The sequence below is a fragment of the Microtus ochrogaster genome, linkage group LG3 (genome assembly GCF_000317375.1).
Source record: "Microtus ochrogaster isolate Prairie Vole_2 linkage group LG3, MicOch1.0, whole genome shotgun sequence".
In the NCBI taxonomy this organism is placed as follows: Eukaryota; Metazoa; Chordata; class Mammalia; order Rodentia; family Cricetidae; genus Microtus; species Microtus ochrogaster.
Genome location: NC_022029.1, coordinates 41,899,158 through 41,921,128, shown reverse-complemented (window position 1 = coordinate 41,921,128; position 21,971 = coordinate 41,899,158). Strand labels below are relative to the sequence as shown.

At 50.4% G+C, this 21,971-nt stretch overlaps 1 protein-coding gene across 1 annotated transcript in view; it reads left to right on the top strand.

Moving 5' to 3' along the window:
• Positions 1-21,971, top strand: part of Mindy4 (MINDY lysine 48 deubiquitinase 4) — a 110,443-nt gene that overhangs the window by 60,217 nt on the left and 28,255 nt on the right. The window contains exons 8-13 of the mRNA XM_005360806.3: positions 779-895; positions 1,956-2,044; positions 10,735-10,836; positions 12,175-12,238; positions 13,098-13,163; positions 18,499-18,566. Coding sequence (XP_005360863.1) covers positions 779-895; positions 1,956-2,044; positions 10,735-10,836; positions 12,175-12,238; positions 13,098-13,163; positions 18,499-18,566 — 506 coding nt within the window. The remainder of the gene's footprint in view (positions 1-778; positions 896-1,955; positions 2,045-10,734; positions 10,837-12,174; positions 12,239-13,097; positions 13,164-18,498; positions 18,567-21,971) is intronic.

Sequence of the window (21,971 nt, the reverse complement as noted above, 5' to 3'; positions counted from 1 at the left end):
GAGGGAATTCATTCTCTACAGAAAGCAAGAGAACATGCTTTTGACTTTGCTCAGGGCTCTGGTCTCTGTTGGACTACTCATACTTGCTGCTGTGATGTAGAAGCAGCCATAGACAAGGTGTAAACAATGCCCATTTTTGTTAATAAAACTTTATTTACAAAACCAAGTAGGTGCCAGATTTAGTTTATGGACTATAGTTTGCCAACTTTGTGCCAGAACTGTGGCTCTGAAACCTTGCTACAAAGTGGAATCACCTGGGTTAGTTTAAAATCTGATAATAGGCCTAAGACAGGAAGTCATGACTTTCATTCTTAGCACACTAAAAAACCAAACAAACCTATGGATGCTGGCCTCTCATCCTCAGGAATGTGGGTTGAGTTGACCTGGCCCATGGCCTACACATCAGGATTATTTTTAGTGCTCCTAGATCATTTTAATGTGAGGTCAGGCTGGAAAACTTACAGTCTTTCCGAGGGGGGAATCTGAGGCCCCCCAGGATCCTTGGTGAAGCTGAAGTTTTGTATTTCAAGGTCTGTGTAAAGAAAATCTTGGCCCATGTTAGCATGGGCTGGTGTGGTTTACAGATGTTCCCGAGGTAAGGAGGCCCTTAAGGTCAGGTTTATCTTCCTCAAATATGAGAAGAATGGGCTTGCAAAATAGAGACCACTGCGAGAAAATGCACTTTCTAGAACCCACAACCAACTCCTGCAGGGCCTGTGCTGCAAGCCTTGTTATTGTTTATTTTACAAACATCCAGTGATACGCTTTTCCCTCCCAGGAGATGAAGACCCTTCTGTTCGGCTCTACCTTTTGCTGCTTCAGTGAAGAGTGGAAACTTCAGAATTTTTCCTTCAGTGACACGGCCTCATTAAAATATGGCATTGTGCAGAATAAGGCAGGTTGCTCTTGGGGTCCCCAGGGACTCTTCTTCTGGGGTGTCCCACACAAAGTGGGAACACCATTCACACGGTGACCTCTGAGAGCATCAGTGGGATGACCCCGCATTTACCTGGTTGTCCTCTGGGGCAGGCAGTTAAGCTGCTAGAATGAGAAGGGCCACTGTGATCCTTGCTTTGAGAGCATTCTTAGGCGGAACCTTGGGAGGGGCTGGGGAAATTTCACAGGTAGAGCTGGAGAGGGTCGCTTTCAGAACATGGAGGTAAGAGCGAGAGTAGGGGGCATGCTCAGGAAATGCCAAGGTGTCATGTGTGCAGAACAGATGGAGGAGGAGCGTGCAGCAGTTGTCGTGGAGCCAGAGGTAGTGGGCGAAGCTTTGCACCACCCCTGGACATATTAAGCAGGATAGCCTCAGGAAAGGCCTGACGATGCCCCACTCTGAGGCTAAGGACTGCAGGAGAGCTCCACCAGACGCATTTCTCAGCCCCGAGCCTCCCCTGCTTCTGCTGCCTGAGGAAGGGCCCTGAGACTACCAGCTTTTACCTCCTGTGGTGTGGCGAAGCTCAGCTTCTCTTTCACCACAACTTCAAGGGTACCCTGACCTATGGTTTTGACAATCCTTGAATGCGGGAGCTCTCTGAATGGATGAAAACCCACTGTGGTGTCCCCAGTGCCACACCCTCTTTGTAGATAGTTTCTTTCATCCCATAAGGAAGGATGAAAAAAATTGACCTCTTCTTTGCAGCAGGGTGAGGCCTAGGAGTCTAAACATAGGCGGCTCACCTTGCTGAAGATCCCCTGTGACTGGGGCTAGAGGCTGGTGGGTGGAATGGGGCCATTTTCTTCTTTTCCTTTTTTTTTTTTTTTGGTTTGTTGAGACGTTTTTCTCTGTAGCTTTGGAGCCTGCCCTGAAACTAGCTCTTGTAGACCAGGCTAGCCTCAAACTAACAAAGATCTGCCTGCCTTTGCCTCCCGAGTGCTGTGATTAAAGGCGTGTGCCCCCACTGCCTAGCTCTTGAGACCGTCTTCACTGGTAGCACATGTGTCTTTCTCTACAGGGTGGTCCCTGCGGGGTTCTGGCGGCTGTACAAGGCTGTGTGCTGCAGAAACTCCTGTTTGAAGGAGACAGCAGAACCAACTGTAATCTGTAAGTTGGTGCTCATCTTCCCTTCCCAAGGCTACTTTTGAGTGTCCAGAATAAATAAGCAAGGAAGCGTGGGTGTTCCCTGATCGTTCCCATTTCCTGGAGGTCAAGACAGGTGAACACAGTTAGCTACAGGGCTCCTGCTGATCTGCTTAAATGGACATGGTACTTTCACTTCTAGGAGCAGGCAAGGTTGGTGAGTCGTGTTTTGCTCCACACGGCAAGTAACTGAAAATGGCTTGGCAACTTTACTGCCTCCTCAGACCCCTTCCTCACGCATAAGCATCTGCTGACCTCTGACTAGGTCCAAGGCTCTCCCGCCCCCGCTTTTCTCTTCTCTGTCAACAGCCAGAACTGCACATTCCAGCTAACTCCAGTTAGCTTTCTTCCCCTTGTGGCTGTGTATTTTCCATTTCACACACAAGGTGTTTGCACCTAGGCATCCCTACTCATTCATCTGCATGCCGTCAACACTTCTAAAACACCTCTGTGCAGTGAGGGAAGCCAGTGCTTTCCCTCCCTCCTCCCGCCAGCGGTGCCAACCAAGAGGTTTGAGATTTGCTATTGATTTCTCATGAGGCCAGCACTGTGTCTGCTGTCCAGAAGCACTTGACACTCCTGATGTGACAATATCTGCTGAGTTTGGGACCCTTGCCACCCTCAGCAGGGTCCTTGCCTCTTTTCCTTCTTAGCTTGGACCAGAAATCCTAGGGTTGCGATGATGGTGCCCTTCCCCTCATTGCTGCTAGACTTGAACAGGAGAGCCAGACAAATGGACAGGTGATGATAGGCCATGCATGCTGCTAGGGGTGGGAGAGCAGGCTCCCTGCAGGTCCATTTGGATCTTACTACTGTCTTCCTTACTCTCTCTCCATCACACACGCATGTCATACTTTAGTTCCTTTACATTTTTCCTGCCACTCAGCATGACCCTCCGATTCTTTCCCTGTGTGCCCGAGCAGTTTGTCTGCTGGCCCCTCTCACCACCCGTCAAGGACAGCCTTCCTTGACTTCCGGGGTGGGGGCAGGGTTAACCCATGCCTTGCTTCTAGTTACACCATCACTCACTGTACACTTGTTCTCTGGTGCAGTTAGGTGTCCATGTCCGCCTCCTCCCAAAGAACACAAGCCCCATGAGAACAGGGGCTTACTTCCCTGAGCTGCCTGGTCCACAGGCTGGTTCCTGGAATCCAGCACAGTGCCTGGACCACAGGGCAAGCCCTTAGGATTTTTGTTGAATGAGTGGATGAACAGTGAATGAGTTGTTCAGACAAACAGGGAGGGGAGGCAGAATAATATTCCAGTAAAGAGAACAAGATGTGGAAAGACCCTAGGGCAGGGAGAAGAACAGAGCTTGCCTGAGGTGGCCAGGGATGGGGTAGAGCCAGGCAACCAGACAGGCCTATGAGCTCTTAGAAGTTTAGGCAACTTTGAGTAAGTCTTGGCTTTGGCCCATGTGAGTGCTTTCTCATGATGCCTGTCAGCCCAAACTCCTTCAGAGTCTCTCTAGATCCCTTGCTTTGGACTTCTGGGGAGTCATACACAGATGGTTTCCCAGTAGTCGGGATGCTGTGTCCTGGAAGTGGGATGCTGCCCAGGATGGAAGCTGTATGGAAGTTGTAGTTTGTCACAGCCCACAGGGGATGGGAGCCAGAGCTGTGAAGTCTGGAGGCCCCTCAGGTTGGAGCCTAAGTTGCTACTGAGTCCAGAGAAAACCCTACCAAGTGGTGGAAGGTGAGGCTCTCCCTCACTGCCTCACTTGTTTAGCGCCTGTCAAGCACTGCCTAAACCTGCAGCAAGATTCTAACTGGTCTTAATAACAAAAACCAGAGCCGGATATGGGGATAAATGCTGAATAATAATAATAATAATAATAATAATAATAATAATAATAATAATGCTGAAAGATCAGAGAAGTCTACGAAATCCTCAGACCGAATGGGGTATCCTGTCTCTACAAATCCTCTAACTGAATGCCATCTTTATGAAACTGCAGACTGAATCCTGGGTTCCTGTCTCCTCCCCCTTATATTTCTCTCTCCGCCCAGCCATATCACTTCCTGTCTCCACCTCCCTAGTGCTGGGATTAAAGGTGTGAGCCACTACTGCTTGGCTCTGTTTCTCTTTTAGATTTGATTCAATTTTGTGTACTCCAGGGTGGCCTTGAACTCACAGAGATCCGTCTGCTTCTGCCTCCCAAGTGCTAGGATTGAAGTTTTGTGCCACCATTGCCTGGCCTCTATGGCTAATTAGTGTGGCTAGTGTCTCACTCTGATCTTCAGGCAAGCTTCCTTCCTTCCTTCGTTCCTTCGTTCCTTCCTTCCTTCCTTCCTTCCTTCCTTCCTTCCTTCCTTCCTTCTTTCCTTCCTTTCTTTCTCATAGAAAATTTTTCAAAAATGTTCATCAACATCCTTAAAAACTGTATGTCAAAAATGCCATTTCAGAAGGCAGTATTGACAAATACTTTTAAGTCCCAACATATATTACCAGAATGTCCAATAAAAGGAATTTAAGCATATTGTCAGTGAAAGCTAAAACTACTACAGGTTCCCTGGAAAGTGCATTTGGTATATTTCTAGTAAAGCTCAATGTGCAAACTTTATTTATTAAAGCACAAACAAAATATCACCACATAGGCCTAATCTGTGCACTGCTGCGTGGGTGACTTTCCAGGGCTCTGCTAGGGACAGGAGCAGGAAGGAGTGTGGCCTTGGCTTAGAGCTCCTGTGTGCTGGGACTTGGGAAAGAAAGTGGGCTCGCCTGGACAAAAACCCAGAGACCCCACCTGCAGTATTTGTATGTGGGCCCTGGGTCATGAGAGGCACACCTGGAGGGAGGAGGGAAGTGGCTGTTGGGACTGTGCTCTATGTGGGAGCTGTAGTGTTGGGGGCTTGTGTTGTTTGGGGGCCTATGGGGGGGAAGGTTGTGTTGTATGTGGGACTGTGCTATGTGTTTGAATTACTGTATGTGAGTTGTGTTGTATGTGTGATAGTTGTATTGTGTATGGGTTGTCTTTCATTAAGGGGGTTGTGCTGTGTGGAGATCATATTTGTATGGGAGTTATGTAATGTAGAAAAGTTGTATCGTATGTGGGATTGTATTGTATGAGTACGAATTTTGTTTTATGGGATAATTGTGCTCGATTTGGGAGATGTGTTATATGTGAGATTGCATTGGTTGTTAGGTTTATCTTGTGTATGAGTTATGTTACATGAAGTTTGTATTACATGAATTATATTGAGTTGTGCTTTGAGGCTGTGTTGTGGGTTGTTTGAAGGTTGTATTGTATGTGGGTTATATGGTATGAAGATAAGGTTGTATGAGGGCTGTGTTATATGTGGAAATGTGTTGGAGGGTATTTGGGTATGTTATTTGAATGGTTCATGTTTGTAGGAGGTTGTGTTGTGTGTGGGTTGTGTTACGTCAGTGGGTTATATTCTGTGTTGGGTTGGGTGACATATTTGTGGGTCCTGTGAGGGTTGTGTTGTGTGAGTAGGTTTTGTTGTGTGTAGTTTGTACTGTGTGAGTGTATGCTATTGTGTCTGTGGGGTCTGTCTTTGGAAGATGATGAAGCTGATTTTCTTTGGGCCTGGTAGCTCTGGATGCTGTTCATTATCCCTCTGCATCCCATATCCCATCCCTGTGGTCCTCAGGCTAAGAGCACACAGTGTTCCTCCCTACTCAGTGAGAGGGAAGCAGGAAAGCTTGGTTCAGCTCTCTGAAGTCCAAGGAAACTTAAGGAGAAATGGTGGAGGGGTGATCTGTGAAAGTCCCTAAGGCCCTCACAGCTGACCAGCACAGACTCTTGATTGACAGAGGGCTCTAGGTAAGGGCTCTGATGCACTCCCCAGTCTCTTACCAGGGGCGTGGTCCCACTGCCTTAGGCAGACAGCTAGGGATGGGGAGAAGAACCACTGGGACCACAGGGAATAGTCTAGTACTGATAGAAGGACAGAGCAGGGGACTCTTGTGGGGCAGGAGGAGGTGGAGGAGTGCCATTTGTAGTTTGTGCCTCTGCCTTGCTAGTGTTCTGCAGGTTGAAGGCTATGCTTGTTCAGTGGGTGTGTGTGTCCCAAAGGAGGAAGGAGGCAGTATGCTGGGGGTGGGGTGACAGAGAGCAAAGGACTTGGGTTACAGTGGAGGAGGGTTCACATCTCTGAGTTAGTAAACACCCTTAAGTTGCACTCCTTGAGAAAATGCAAACAGAACCAAAAAAAAAAAAAAAAAACAACAACAAAAACCTTCCAGGACCATGTAAGTAAATAGGCCCATTGAACTCAGCCCATCACGGTACAGATGGGGGAACTGAGGCCCATAGATGGAGAGCTGATAGCTCAGGGTCAAAGTTGGCACCATTGCTGAGCCAAGACTGGCCTGTGACATCTTGCCTGTCACAGCATACTCCTGCACACTAGAAGCAGTGGGGACCAGAGATGACAGGAAGAGATGAGGCTGTTGAAGTTGGAAATGGCTGATGGGTGCTCCGGTACTCTTCAGGTTCTCTATGCACAAAGAGCTTCTCAGCAGAGCATCCTTGGCCCCAGTTTAGTAAAACTAGTGCAGAAGACCACAGAGAACTGCTCTGCAGTCAGTTTGTGTATGTGTGTGTTGGGGGGAGGGGAGTTACAATTACGTTTGTTTTGGATCTCCAGCTTGAATGACTTAGTGCCTGGTACTGGTGGACAGAGTCATCCATGTTTCTGCCTGGGCTGTGTATGCTCGGTGGTTTTGAGGCCGGAGTGCTCCCTCTTCACGCTGAAATTCCGTGTTTTTAGAAACTGTCCAGCTTCATAAGAGCAGGGTTGGGGTGGGGAGGACAGCTGCTCTTTTGACCCTGGGACTGTGGTACTTCTCAGGGAGCTCTGCCCACCCGAAGATCTCCCACATGTGCGGCTCCTGGGTTGGGTTCTTGGACACTGGGTCTAGAGGATCCTGAGAAAGAGACAAGGCTCCAGGAGAGCGTAGCCGAGGGTGGGTGGCCCCTTCAGGGAAGCCAGGCAGAAACAAATGCAGCTTGGCCAGGCCATGTGTTTTCTGTGTGGCTGTCTGGCCTCATTATGGCTCAGTTCATCAGGCTGGCAACTACCTCGCCTCAGTTCGCCCAGCAAAGCCAGGCAGCAGGATGTGGTGTTTTTCCACTGGACAGGAGCTATGCAGCTTGGCTCATCCCCTGCACAGGCCCCAGGAGAGCCCTGGGGCTGGAAAGGCCTTTAGAGGCTGGCAGGAATGCAGAGAGAGGATCTGGGATCCTGCCCCCTTACCATACTTCCTTTCTGAAGTCCATGGCAAGAGCACTTGGAGTTCACAGCAGGAACACTTGCCTTGGCTTTCCAGATACAAGGTCCCTATGCCCCCCAGCCAGCCAGCCCTCTGCCCTCCCTCAGAGGGGCAGAAATGAAGGAACTGTGGCCTGGACACACTCTTTTGCTTTATCCAGAACTTTCTATAGGCTTAGCTCATATGGGTGCATCTTTGGGGACAGGTGCAATTGTCTTGAGATAATTAGGGTAGAAGCACCTGTTTTCTCTGAGACACTTGGGCGAACACAGGCTTCTCACCCAGCCCTTCCTCGGCACTTCAGCCTGCACTTCTGGAGGAATTAGGCTCTTGAAGAAACTTCTGTTGTAAGAGCCTGGCTGGGGGCCAGATTTCTGGTGGGAATGTGATAAGTTTGTCTAGGTAATGTAGGGCCTTCTCTGTCACCAAGGGATCTCCAGTGAAGCTATCACCCAGTTACTGGTGAGGGTCAAGTCCTGGCTATGTAGGCAGCTACTGGTGACCCACCCATCTTTTTGTTGTCACCTTTGGTATAAGTGTATGTGTGTGTGTGTGTGTGTGTGTGTGTGTGTGTGTGTGTGTGTGTGTGTGTGTGTGTGAGAGAGAGAGAGAATGACAGAGAGAGCCCCAACAACTCTGGGGTAACCAAAATGACAGAACAACAAGACTGAAGAGGGTGTGGGACTCCCTGCTGCCTGGGGACCAGATACTGACCCCAGACCTCTTGACTGCTGGTCACTGCACTTTCTATGATCTACTGTGTTATTTAGAAAATGATCTCTCGAGGTCTCAGGAAGCCACACCTTCAGAAAGATGGAGAAGGCCAGGCTGAGGCAGGAGCTGCAGAAGCTGCTGGGGAAGCTGACACAGAGAGTGAGAGCTCTAGAAACAGGCCCGCTCAGAGAGGCAGCAAGCAGAGCCAGTGGGAACAGGAGATTCTGGCCCAGGGGAATGCTGCCTTGATTATATCACAGATACAGATGGGCTGCAAGGCAGGCAGCAGGTCATAAAACCGTGGTTAACTTGACTCTCCCTGTTCCCCTTCCCTGTGACTTGGATACACCACTTCACCCCCAAGACTGGGTTCTTCACCCTTGAAGAGGATGGTATGTATAGTGCAGAGCTCCGGGGCTGTTTGTATCAGTCTCATGAAATGATGCGTATAGAGAGTCCTTATCATCAGGGCCAGGCTCTTGCTAGGACTCCTGTACTAACTTTTAAAATCATGAACGACGGGCTGGAGAGATGGCTCAGTGGTTAAGTGGACTGGCTGCTCTTCCAGAGGACCCGTGTTCAATCCTTAATACCCACATGGCAGCTTCCAACTCCAGTTCCAGGGGATCTGACACTCTCTCATAGACATAAACGCAGAGAAAACACCAATTCACATGAAAAAGAAATCTTGAATGTCGTTGCACTGAAAAGTTTCTGAGGAAGGATTGTGTGCTTCTGCCATCTCCTTCAAGTGGGATACTCAAGAGGGGTCCATGGCTCCTAGACTGTAGGTTAGGTTCCCCAGCCATAGCTACCTGGGCAGTGTGCTTCTGTTCAGGCAGACTTTTACACAGCTTCTACCAGGCAAAAGTTTTTCATCTGGATGGAGGTGGGGTCACTGTGAGAAGAGGTCCCACCTTGAGCATGTTGGTGAAGGTGTTCTGTGAGGCTGCAGGTGACCTAGGAGCCGTGAAGCCTGTTTGTTGTTTCTGAATCTGAAGAATTACCATCCAGTCCTCCCGCCTGTTGTCTGCCTGTCTCTACCATCCAGGCAGCTCTGTCCCTGGCATGGCCTCTCCTGAAATCTAGAGAACTGTTTATTCAATGTTATTTTCCTAGCAAGTGCTGACCCGGGTTGGTGCTCCTAACAGCGTAGGCCATCCGGTTTGGCGATGATATGGTCCCCATTTCCTGTGAGAGGCTTCCTGAGTTTGAGGAGCATCAGGCGGTCCCTGGCTTATTTTCTCCCAGCCTGAGCCTCATTGCTCGTCTTGCTGCCCCCACAGCCTTGCCAGTGCAGGAGTGCCATGTCAGCAGGGGTCAGGTGAACCCCCTGTCTGTGGATGTGGCCCATGTGGTGACACTGGTGGCGATGGAACCAGTGACTGAAAACTCCCCATGCATCAGGGATGAGGCTCATAGGCACTGTCTTGTTTAAGGCTCCCAAGGCTGAGGGGAGCTCACTGTCATTGCCAGTTTCTAAATGGGGAATCAGAGACACCACTGTGTCTTGTGACCTTTTGTTTTCAAGTAATAGATTTTCATTTTAAATAACAGCCTGGCTGTAGATGCATGGCTCTGTGTCCCACCATGGTAGCTGCTTCCTGGTCTCCTGGTTTCTCTCCTCTTGCCCTGGCAGGATGGGTAGATTCCAGCACTCTCTCCCTCAGACATCTCAGTGTGGAAGTCAGGCATTTTTTTTTGGTGAGTGAAAACCCGGAATTCTCCTTTCTACATTTCTTTGCCCTGCCCCCAGCAGGTCTTCCTCGTGTTGGTTAAGAAGAGATTCAAGCCAGCTTCTGCAAGAATGTAGGGAGCACCGCAGAGCAGAGAGGAAAGCCAGGAGCTTAGCATAGAGGAGCCCTGGAAATGTCAAGTGGAAAGAAATGGCTATATTTGGCTGCTGCCTTCCTCCCTCTTACTCTTGCCGTGTCCCAGGAACCTCTTAGTCACCATTTTTATTGCAGGATGGCTCAGCGGCTTTAGATGTGGTGACTGAACTTCCTAAAACTGCCCTGTGTCTGCATGTTGCTGCCTCTCTCTCTCTGACCTTCCTTTTCTGCGCCTTCCCCAGGTCCCGGAGGTCCAGCTTAGCAGCCTTTCTCCTTCCTACTTTGTCCTATGCTTTCCATGAATCTCACAGCTTCTCAAGTGGTCCGAGGAGTGGCAGCCCCATCACAGCACAGCCACTGCTGTTTCAGTTGGCAGCATGGCAGCACCCCTAAGCCATCCCTGGGTCTGACTTCCTCACCCATAACTTGCATTTACATGGTCAGCTGGTTAGGGCCCTGGCTCCTGCTCACTAGTAGTCTCATCTGCCCCTAGCTGTTGGGACTGGCCAAGGCCAAGGCAGGATAGTGCCTCACTTCTGCCCATTGTGGCAGTAGTGCCAGCCTATTCTTGGCCTTGTCAGAATGAGAAGACCTCTTACAGTTCATGTCCAGGTCTTGCCAAGGCTCTGAGGTCCTTTTTGCTCCTGTAGTTAATATTCCTGTCCCTAACCTCAAGGCTGTCCCTCAAAACTCCTCCTCTGGTCTTCATCTGTAGATCATACAGACCCTGAAGCTTAGCTAAGGGTCCCTGGACTGCAAGGAAAGAGGAGGCATATACAAAGGGGCCACCTAAATATGTCTGATAGGGCACAGATATGCCTGTTCTGCCCTGTGTCTTCACGAACCTAAACATGCTCTCTTTCTCATCAGCCGGCTGCAGCCCTCAGACGCCCAGAGGACCCATTGCCTTGCCCTGGCCCTTGCAGACATCCTGTGGCGCGCCGGAGGGAGAGAGCAAGCCGTGGTTGCGCTGTAAGTGCTTCTGGGGGTCACGTCGCATTTAATGCCCGGCTGATAGCTGAGGATGTCCTGGTCTTGGACAGAGAATCTGTATGACTCATGAAGGAGGATGTGCTCCTACCTGCCCACCACCCAGGACTTGGGAAGTACAGGAGAAAGCCTGTGACCTCAGTTCCTCAGTGTTTCCCTGATCCTGAGGCCACAGGCTGAATCTGTGCCACCATCCAGGACCCCAAAGCGTACTTCCCCCTGTGTCACTTGGACCTCATTCCAGTGAGGATGAGATAGAGAGGTGAGTGGCAGAGGCTGCAACTCAGATCCAGGATTCTGTTACCTTGACGACACCCCCATCCTGCCCCACAGTCCCTCAGGGTAGAAACATCACTTTGCTCCAGTTCTATGACTAAGCTTTGATAAAGGAGGTGGTTTGGGGAACCAGTTTGGTTCCTTTAGCATAGTGCTTAAGAAAGGGGGCTCTCTATAGCAGACTCTGAAAGCTGTGGCTTGCTGGATGTGTACTCTTGGGAACTGGCCTCAGCTCCCCACTCCTCGTTTATTGACTTGTTTAGAAAATGGGGTGACAATGATAACTTAATGGTTGTTCAGAGCTAAATGAGTATGTATAAATAAATGATGTGTATTAAATATAATAATGTTATCAGTATGAATCTTTTATTAATGTAAATAAATGGCGGATAATAAATGTGATGTGCTTAGGGCAATAGCTGGGCATTACGTGAGTTGTGCTTAGGGTGGTCGACTGCTGCTACCCACTCTATGCCAGGCAATTTATTCACATAATGTAGGCACGTAACCTATTTGGCAGCTCTAAGGGCAGACAGTCAAGAGCTTATAAAACAGAAGTCCAGAGAAGAAAGGTGGTGTGTCCCAGGCCACATAGAAGCTGGTGGCAAGTGGGTCCCACCCCAGATGCTACTCTTAATCAGGACTGCACTGGGCTACACACCCGTTGTGGTTGCTGGAGGTTGTCTCAGTGGGGGTGCGGGGGGGGAAGACTTCTAAGGGGATGGCTGGAATCCTTGCCCTGCGTGGAGACAGTGGCAAGCCAGCAGTTCTTCCTCTGCAGATGGCTTTGCCAACTGTAAGGGAGAGTCAGGTCTCCTCCTGCCAGACGTAGACGTGGTTCTTCCAAACTCACCCACCACTCTCTTTTTCCATGCCCTGGACTCAGGGGTGAGTTCATAGCAGGAAAAACAAGAAACCCTTGGCTCTGTTCTCCCTGGAGCTGCCACCCCTGTCCTCGTTTATTTCATGGCAATGTGGGCTTACTGGCTGGAGGGTGTGCCCTTTCATCTGGTCGAGGACTTAGCACCTTCTTTTCCTTTTTAGGCCTTCAGGAACGCCACACTTCAGTCCAACAGGGAAATACAAAGCAGATGGAGTCTTAGAAACAGTACGGCTTTCTGGAAAACTATCGTGCCACCTTTGGCTTTGTTTGGGGACTATCTCCTTTCATAGAAGTAAATCCTCCCCCAGCTGGGGCTGGCTGGCCATCCCTGCAGCCCAGGCCCCCAGAATCCTGCCCTTTGGGGGTGGAGGTTAGGTGGGTGGCTTTGGAGATTGGCTCAGTGTCTGCTTGTCACCTCCATGTGCTCAGGAGTAGAGGTACCCTTGGTGTTCTCAGTGCCCAGTGTGTGGTGTCCCTTGTTCCGCTGGCCTCTGTCCCTCCTGTGTCTCTGGTGTCTTTTCTAGGATTCTCATGGATGGGGAGAGGCATCAGAGTGTAGAAAGTGGGAGGGGAATTGATGGTGTGGAGCAGCAGCCGTGGGCCCAGCCTCAGGGAAAGGCTAAGGAAGCAGCAGGAAAGGCATCTTGTATTATTGAAAATGCAGACCCAGTGAAGATCCTCGAAACTTGATACCCTTCACTGGCTATTTTTATTTTAGCTGATTTGTTTCCTATGATCTAGCCATGTGCGCATGTGACTCTTGAACCCTTGCTTGATTGGGTGTTTTCTGGACATGTGTTTTCTGCTGACCTGCTTGAGAACAGCCTGTTAGGTTTTGACCTGGCCTGGTGTGGTGACATGGAGAAGTGATTCTTCCCTGCCCCTCCTCTTCTTTGTCCCACCCTCTAAAAACTGGGAGCTGGATGTTTGTGAACCATGACAGAGGTGTAAGGGAGACCCTACAGGAGTTCACCCACTCACAAGACTCCATGCACTTATTTATTTTCTAGTAGTAAAGCCAGGGCTATAGGCATTCGACACAGTAGGGGGACATGTAGCTCACTGTGTGTGTGTTTCTTCACAGCTCACACTGTATAGTCTGACCCGCACTGAGGACCTGGTGACCTTTCTCCAGCAGAGCATACATCAGGTATGAGCAGTGGTTTCCTTGGTGGCATGAGCATTGCTAAGCTTCCGAATTTCCTTATGGAAGAGGGTGGTAGGTGGACTAGTTAGTGCTCTGGTCACCTCCACCCTGGAGCTGGCAAAGAAACTGAGCAGAATGGGCTGAGGGAGGCTGCAGAAGTATGGGTGTGGGTAGGAGGCACAATTTCCATGACAGCCTTGCAGGCTGGTAGTGATCACAGGCCCAGGGAGCTGTCGCAACTGGGCTGCAGCTGGAATTAGAAGCTGAGGCTTGGCTTCTAGGGCTTTCCCTCTGCTGAATAAGCAGCCACCCTGGAAGGTTGGACTCTAAGTCAGCAGGGAGAGTTCTAGGACAAGCTGGGAGGTGACAAGAAAGAAGCTTCCTGGGTGGGACTGGAGGGGACCCTGCTTAGCACAGGACTTCGCCAGTGTCCTAGGGAGGCAGGCTGAACCATGCAGGACCTTCCCTTCACTGCTGGCTCATGGCCTATGGCTAGGTTGGATAGGAAACGTAGGGGTCTTCTAATCCCAGTGGGATAAAGCCTTATGGAGTGTGTGGAGGAAGCATTGTACATTCCAGGGGCAAAGGACTTGGCTTAGACAGCCTGGTTTTGTTTCATGCTTTTGACCCTGGGTGGCTCTGAGACTTGGGTACCATCCTGAAGCTCTCTGTACCTCAGTTTCTTCACCTGTCATGCCTGAATAGCATTCATGGCTGCCTCACAAATTGTTCGGGAGCTCTAGCTTCATGGTATGGGTGTGCGAAGATGGAAGTCCTTTCTGGATTCTGGACTAAGGAGAATCCAGTCCAGATTAGTAAAGGCTCAAGGGTGGGAGGCAGTGGAGGTGGGGTTGAGTGGTAAGCCTAGGGACAATGGTTGGACCATTAGATGCCCTTTCTCAGGGCTTTTCCCTGAAGATCCCGAGGGTCTTGGCACAGCCCCAGCGGCATCTTAACCCTGACAGCACCAGATTTTCCTAGGAAGGAAACAGAGTCCCGCTCTCAGAATAACTGAAGGCAGGCGTGGGCAAGGGGCACTGGCCCCGCTGAAGCCCTTTAGTCCTAGAGCTGTTCCTTCCTATTCTGGGGCAGCCCAGGAGGGCCTCAGGCCTGTACAGCAGTCTTCCAGCTGGGTCTAGGCAGAGGGGTTGGCATATAGAGAAGGTCCTAAACTAGTAGCCTGGCACTTGCCCCTTCCCTGGTTCTCTCCTTTTTTTTTTTTTAATTGAAATAACCCTGTAGGGTGTCTGCCAGTGACACAGTTCCCCACCCTTGCTGAGAGCAATGAGAGTGCTTGAAACGAGGGCTAGGAGTCCTTCTGGGCTTACTGCTGGCAGCATGTGGCCGTAGCCTGGGGAAAGCCTTGTTTCCTAATCTAGAGATGGAAGCTGGAACAGCTGAGTAACTTCCAGATCAATGAAGCCCCTTGACCACCTGTGGGGAAATGCTTTCCACACGAAGGGCAGGCACTCTGAGTGGGTGAGCAGAACCGGGGCCGCCTGTTGAGTGGAGGTGGGCCTAGGGGATGCTGTGGAAGCGTGTCCCCTTCGGCAGATGGAGCATGGAGCTGCCCTGGCAGGGAAGGAAAGTGATTGAGGACCAAGGAGGGACCGTAATGCCGTTGGTGAAAGGCTTTCCGGCCAGGTGACTGCCTCTGTGATGGTGATCCTCAGCCCCAGGGCCTCGGTAGCTTTGCCTGCAAGTGGGATCTCATGCCTCAGCCTGTGCACTAGGGTTTCCATGAAGCCTGTGCATGACAGAAACCATAAAGAAGTTCAGAGAGAGGGGCTGGCTGTCAGGTGAGGGCCCCCTCAGTTCCACCTTGAGACTCTAGGCATGCCTCCCTGCTACCCATGGTTCCTTGGGGCAGCTGGTCCCCATTCCTCTGGAAACAGTGCTTTCCCCACAGCCTAATTTATATTTTTGCTGGAAGCCGTTGAGCTGCCTCAGCACTCAGTACACCAAATCCATTTTTCATGGGCTGTGCTTAAGAGAGGTTCATCGTGCCAGGCCTGGAAAAGCATGCCACCACTGCCCAAAATAAACAGCCTCCATGTTGTTTTCATTGCTGTTCACCACTTGAGAGGTGTCTGGTGGCCCCGAGCCAGCGTGGGAGGCTTCTGTCCAGCTGCCCGTTGGAATACCTTGGTGGGTTCATGTCTCTCCAGGGCCAGGGCTATGCTGGGAGAATGATCCCTTCTCCCCAAGTGGCACCAGGCATTGTTCCCACCCTTAGCCATGGTTTCCGGCCCAGGTTGCTTTTCTTGCCATCCTGATGCCCCGAGGTCTCCCATGTCTTGGCAGCTTGAATTTGATGAGATAATTTTAATAAATATTTTTAAAAACAAGCAGGAATATTGGTGCCATTCAGTTGTGTTCTGGGAGGGCCAAAAGGCCAAAGTGGGTTGGGTTTTTTACCCTCTGGGGGCCCAAAGCAAGCTCTTTCCAAGGTGTCCTCATGGGACCATGCCACACTGCGCAGTAACAGCTTCTCACTTTGTACTGAGTTCAGCTTCAGTGGCTCACATAGTCACAGCTATAGCACAGCCCTGCAGGGTGATAAACCATAGGCTTGGACGGGGAGATAGATCCTAAAGCAGAGGCTTCCCCTAGGCAAAGTGTAAGGCCATAGCAGAAGGGGAGACAGGTTATCTTGGTGACTCCCCTTAGGCACTGGAAGGTTGTATTAAAACTGCACACAGGATTCATCCTCCAGGGCCTGCCGAGCCTGGGTCACCTGAGTGGGGACCGGCAGCATTGCTCTGCAGCTGTCGCATCCACAGGTGTTGTCTTTGAGAGCGTGCACCGTAGATAACCCAGGAAATCTGCAAGGCAGGGTCTTAGTCATCTTTGTTTTTCATTGTGGGAGCCACAGCACCAAGTGCCTGGTTTGAGGTCACAGAATCTAGATGAGGTTGAATGATATTTATTCACGTTGTTTGTTACCAAAGAGAGTGGGGCATGTTTATAAAATGGGTGTTTCCAGGGCTCTCTGTCCCCTCTGGTCGGCCCCTGGGGCATTGCACTCTCTTGCCTTGCCCGAAGCAGTGGTCCTTCTCTTCTCACTGCGTCATGCATCTCCGTTAGACATCACACCTCCAGAAAGCCCTCTCTGGACCTCTCCTCCACAGCCACCGTCAGGTGAGGCCTTCCTGTGTGTTTTCCGAGGAGCTCGCACTCCTGCTCTGGATGAGACATTCTCCACACTTCCCGAGTTTTGTTTTGTTTTGTTTTTTTTCTTTCTGAGTCATGGGCCACTGAGTAGACACATGGCCACCTGCTTCTTAGGAAGCCCCTTGGCAGAGTCCAGCCTTTGCATTGTCTATCTTTGAGACAGGTTTGTACGGCCCAGGATGGCCTCACAGTCCCTTATAGCCCACAGTGGGCCTGAGCTTGCAAACCTCTCACCCTGCCAGTGCTGAGGTCACAGGTGAGCATCACTCTGCTGCGAGGAAACGTTCTCTTGGTACAGGAGCTCCACTCAGCGTTACGTTTTCACTATCAGCTAAATGGCTATTTGATCTCCAGGGAGAAAACAAAGACTGTACCTCGAAGGAAAGATAATTTTATTAGAAACTTGAGCTGTCATAGTTTCCGAACTGAAATACCATATTTGATTCTGAGTTTCTTGGTGGCCAAGGGAAAGACAAAAATGTTCTCAGTGACATCATTTTTATTTAAATAGCCATTTCTCCTTTTAGCTTTAAGTCCAAAAATTATTGTTGACACACAAGGAGTACTATTATAACTGCATCTGCAAACACAGCCCATCATGCCCACAGTGGGATGAGGCAAGTTTCATACTGGTTTGGGGCTGGGAGCTTTTGATTCTCCGTCTCAGTTGAACATTGTCTTAGTTAGGTATCTATTGCTCTGATAAAATGCCATGACTAGTACCAGCTGTGGAGGAAAAGGGTTATTTCAGTTTACAGAGCTCAGGTCATACTCTGTCCCTGGGGGACATCAGGCAGGAACTGAAGACGGGAACCTGGAGCAGAAACTGAAGCAGAGGCCAAGGAGGGTTGCTTCCCATGGTTTGCTCCTTCTGATTTTTTATTTTATCTTTAAACATTTTTAATTTTTACTTTTATCCCTCTTATTGAAAATCTTTTTTTCTCACATAGCATCCTGATTATAGGTTCCCCTCCCTCTAATCCTCCTTGTTCTTCCCCTTTGCTTCTCATCTGGATCTACTTCCTTTCCATCCCTCATTAGAAAAGAACAGGCTTCTAAGAAACAGTAATAAAATATATTATTAATCATCAGTCAATAAAATGCCCTGCAGACTTGCTACATACAGGCAACCTGGTGGAGGCATTTTTCCAATCGGGCGTTTTCTTACCAGATGATTCTAGCTTGTGTCAAGTGACCAAAAACCAAAACAATAATAACAATGAACAAAACTAACCAGCACAGCTCTGGTCCCTGGGCAGGTGGGCAGGTGGGCAGTGCAGAGCTGGAAGTGTATCATAGTGTACCACGGCCACTCTGGGTGCCAGGCAGGCCCGGCTCTAAGCCATACTGTACCATGGCCACTCTGGGTGCCAGGCAAGCCTTGCTCTAAGTGCTTTACAACTTGCTGTAAGCAAAGACCTCTACTTTACCTCTAGTTTACAGTGGAGAAAAGTGGGTAGGGACCGGGAAGTTCAGAAACACCCCCACAGCCATGTGGTTGGCTCAGAGTGGCAGAGTCCAGGGGGAGGAGCCTGAAATGCAAAATAGACCAGATGCAGCATCAGCAACATTTTTAGTCTCAGACAAATCAACTCAAGATAATAAGACAATCAAATCTGTGTATTTAAAAACCCTTTAAATAGTAACTTTGTAACAAAGGTGGGGACTTCCTGGTTTCCAGAGGATTCCAGCCGTGTTCTGCATCCGCTGTCTATTTGCAGACGTCATAGCTCAGTTCTCCTGTATAAGGAACTGTGTCAAGCAGAGCCCCCTTAGGCCCCCATTGTGTTGGACAGGACCTGGGCGGCCTCATTCTCTGGCAGAGGGCAATAACAGCTCCCTTCTGTCAGGGCCAGAAGTGACAGTGGTCCCAGAATGGAACGTGCTGTCACTGCTGCTAGCTCCTGGGCTTTGGTGCTTCTGAGGTCGCATATAAACTCCATGGTGGTGTTAATGTCGCCCAGGTTTGGGGGTTCAGTTCTGTGCTCCTATATCCTTTAGAAGGCCCGGCTAAGAAAGTCTGTGTGAATGGGATATATTCTTTATGGCTACCCACCAACCTCTGTGACTAGGCTGGAAGCCATGAAGCCCAGATGAAGCCATGGCCCTGGCAGGCTTGAGGTGGCAATGTCATTTGATGGTGTTCTCTTTCCTCTTCCCTCAGTTCGAAGTGGGACCCTATGGTTGCATCCTGCTCACCTTGTCTGCCATCCTGTCCAGATCGCTGGAGCTGTGAGTATCCCCTTCATCTCAGGCCAGAGGCTGTCTGTCTTCTTCCCTGGACGGGAGCTTGGATTCTCTGGCTGCAGTGGAGAGGAGCAATTACAATCTGTATATGCATCTTACTTTCTCTTTGGCCTTCTCATATGTGCCAGAGACAGCAGTGGCAGCAGGGGGACCCTCCCTCCCTCTGTGCCAGGAACAGGGGGACCCTCCCTCCCTCTGTGCCAGGAACAGTGCGGGGGGGGGGGGACTCCCTCCCTCAGAGAGCTTCCGTGCAGTACTGGCAAGCCTGAGTACTCAGTGAGATCCCCTGACACAGGGTAGATAATGGAGACAGAGACCTGAGCATTGCCATTAGGGAACCCAGCAGATTAATAGCACATGAATTTTCTGTGAGATGCCATCGATTAATCCTCCATTCCTTCCAAGCAGAGGCAGGTCTGGGGTGTGGAGCTCTGGGGGAGGGAGTATGGCCTGGAGTACCTGGTGAGGGGAATTTGGGGAATTGCTCTTAGCAGGTCTGGGGGAAGGGTTGAGCCTGGGTTGCCCTGGCATAAAGAGCATTTGTTCCCCTGTCTGCTGGGCCGGTGGCCTAGTGCTGTCTCCCTGGGCCTCTGCTGTGGGGGGCGGGGAGGCATGGAGCTTTGCAGCCTCGTGCGCTGGCCCTCCTGCTGCTTGCTGCAGCTGACCTTATTAAACCAGAGTGTGCACAGCACTTTCTAATGGCATTTTATTTCTAATCCTGCCATAATGATATGATGCATTCTTGGTACGGGCTCACGTGCACAGAGACCCGTAAGCCTTTCTGCCTTCTCCCCAGCTTGACTTGTTAATCCCTGGGTGGTGGGAGGGCTGCTTGGGGGAGCTTTCAGCTTCACTGAGGGGAGCTATGCTCTTGGGGACCAAGCCTGGGAGTTCTCATTGCAACTTCCCCATCTGTACAGGAGCCTCTGGTCCAGCTTCTGCACTCATTGAGGCAGCCTGGAGTGAGGGGGTACCCTGGCCATGTGCAAGCCCCTGCCTATAGCATATCTCTCCAGAAGAGATTCAGGGCCGTGCATCCAAGCAATATTTCCATTGAGCAGAGCAGAGAACTATCACTACCTCTCACTGATCCATCCAATCAGAGCAGCCCCCATCCAGGCTTTCTTACTTGTGGACATCCTTCAGAGCTGCAGTCCTAGCAACACGTGCATGTACACACAGATGGACACACAGACATAGACACTGACTCATAGACAGGCATGCACAGGGATCCACACATATGTAACATGGACACAGAGGTGCATTCCACCTGACTCCAGGGCCTCTGGGCAGCTTTCTTGAGCCCTTAGGCAAGTGTCTTGAGGTTCCTAAGGCAGGATAGTCTACATCAGGATTCTCTCCCTTCCCAGGGAGCTGAATAGGGACCTGCTGTGGGCTGGGTTTTGTCTCACCCCAGTGGTCTCTTTTCACCTTTCTTTAGAGGACACAGGAGAGGATAGGCCCATGTGCAGTGAGGACAATGGCAGTCAGCATCTTCTGCAGCTTCAGTGTGCCCAACCCTTTGCCTTGATGTCATGCTAGAACACATGGAGGAGTCTTTATCCCCCACCCCCCGACACACACTAGGCTGGTGGGTCTTCTATGGTCACTGTGGCTTTAGGAGGTGAATGGTTTGCCCAGGCTACACAGCAAGGCAAGCTGGCAGGCAGCTACTAAGCAGATAGGCCCCACCCAGCTTTTTAGGTTTGCTGCATTCGGAGGCAAATTTGGGTGATAGACGTAGGGTCAGGTCTGATTGCTCATCTGTGCTGGAGTTCCTTCCTCTAAGAACTGGAGCTTCCTGGGCCACTTATCCCTTGTGGTTTACGCTATCTTTCCTCCACAGGAAACCCCTGCATCACAGGTAGGGCAAGGTCACATCTGCTCATACGCTGTCACCTGCCAAACCCTCTGGGAGCATGAAAGATGGGTTGTGTTCCTGCTGAGTGCTAGCCTCCACTGGTCCTTGTCCCCTCCTCCATCAGTCTTGTCTTGATGCCTAGGAGGTCGCTTCAGTCTGTCATGGTGTGCTCAATGCTCATCCTTGGCATGTACTTCCTGCCAAGCCTGAGCGCCATGGGGCCTGAGATGGACCCAGCAGAGGACCAATCCCTGGCCTGGGGTGTCCATTGTGAAGTGAACTTGAGGTGACATCAACTATTTCTGATCTGATCAAGTACAATGAGGCATATAGACTAAGGGCACCATCAAGAACCAAGACAGATCTGCGTAGCCTGGGTGGTGTTTGCATATACTCCCAGAAGGCTACTTGAGGTAGAGACATGCGGGCTGAGCTGATCTTACCCTCCCACCCGTGATCCAGGGGCTTTGTTTGGAGGAAAAGTGGGGTCACAGTGAGGGCAGGACCAGCCCATGTCGTCTCAATGCTAACCAGATTCTGAGAGTGATGTTGCAGTGACCACAATCCTCAGCCCCCAGATTTGGGGGATAGCTCTGCTGACGAGCGTGCTCTGCTGAGTAGTGACCCTAGGACTGGGAGAACCCACTTCCCATCTACTGCCATGGGGGTCAGCAACCCTCAAAGGTCTTCACAGACATTTGGGTGCAGAAACATCTGGACACAGAAGTGCAGATGTCACCCCGCTCAGGCACCAGGTGGCCCGTTGGTGAAACCGCAAATGAAAACCTTTGACAGCTTCATAGTAGATCAAGGGCACTTGGTTCCACCCCTACTCAGCTGCCCACAGCCCTGACTGACCAGTGTGTCTTCGGTTCTTCATCATTAGCTGACTGGAGCTAGGACAGTGCCTTTTCAACTCTCATGGAAATTAAACGAAATCTAATTTATTCCTCAAAAATTCCATTTCAAAAAATCAAAATAAAAAGATGCGCATGTGCACATGTGCACACGACACACACACACACACACAAGCTCCCCATATAAAGCAGATGTAGTCAGGTGAAGGTGGTAGGGAGGGCAAGTCCCCTCCGCCCCTCTTCAACATCTGGCACGACTCTTCCTTGAAGAGATCTCAGCTCTACTTAAAAACGCAGAAGCAGACGATGGCCGAGGGCCTTCCTGCTCTGGCTCAGAGTCAGCGTGGAGGATCCTTTGATGCTGCTGTTTTTGGTTGGTCTGTTACCACTTTGGGTTGTCGTTGGAAACAGAAACCCAGAGTTCCTAATATCATTGCTGCTTAGCCATGAGAGTGCTGGACTGGGAAGACCTCTGAAGTTTCTTCCAAACATTCTGTAGGTGTGTGTGTGTTGGGTGTGTGTACATGAGTTGAGTGGTGTGTGTGTGTGTGTGTGTGTGTGTGTGTGTATGCTGTGTGTGTTGGGTATGTGTAGTGCATGTTGTGTTGAATGTGTGTGTGCTGTCCCTTTGTGGTATATATGTGTATGTGTGTGTGTGTTGGGTGTATGTGT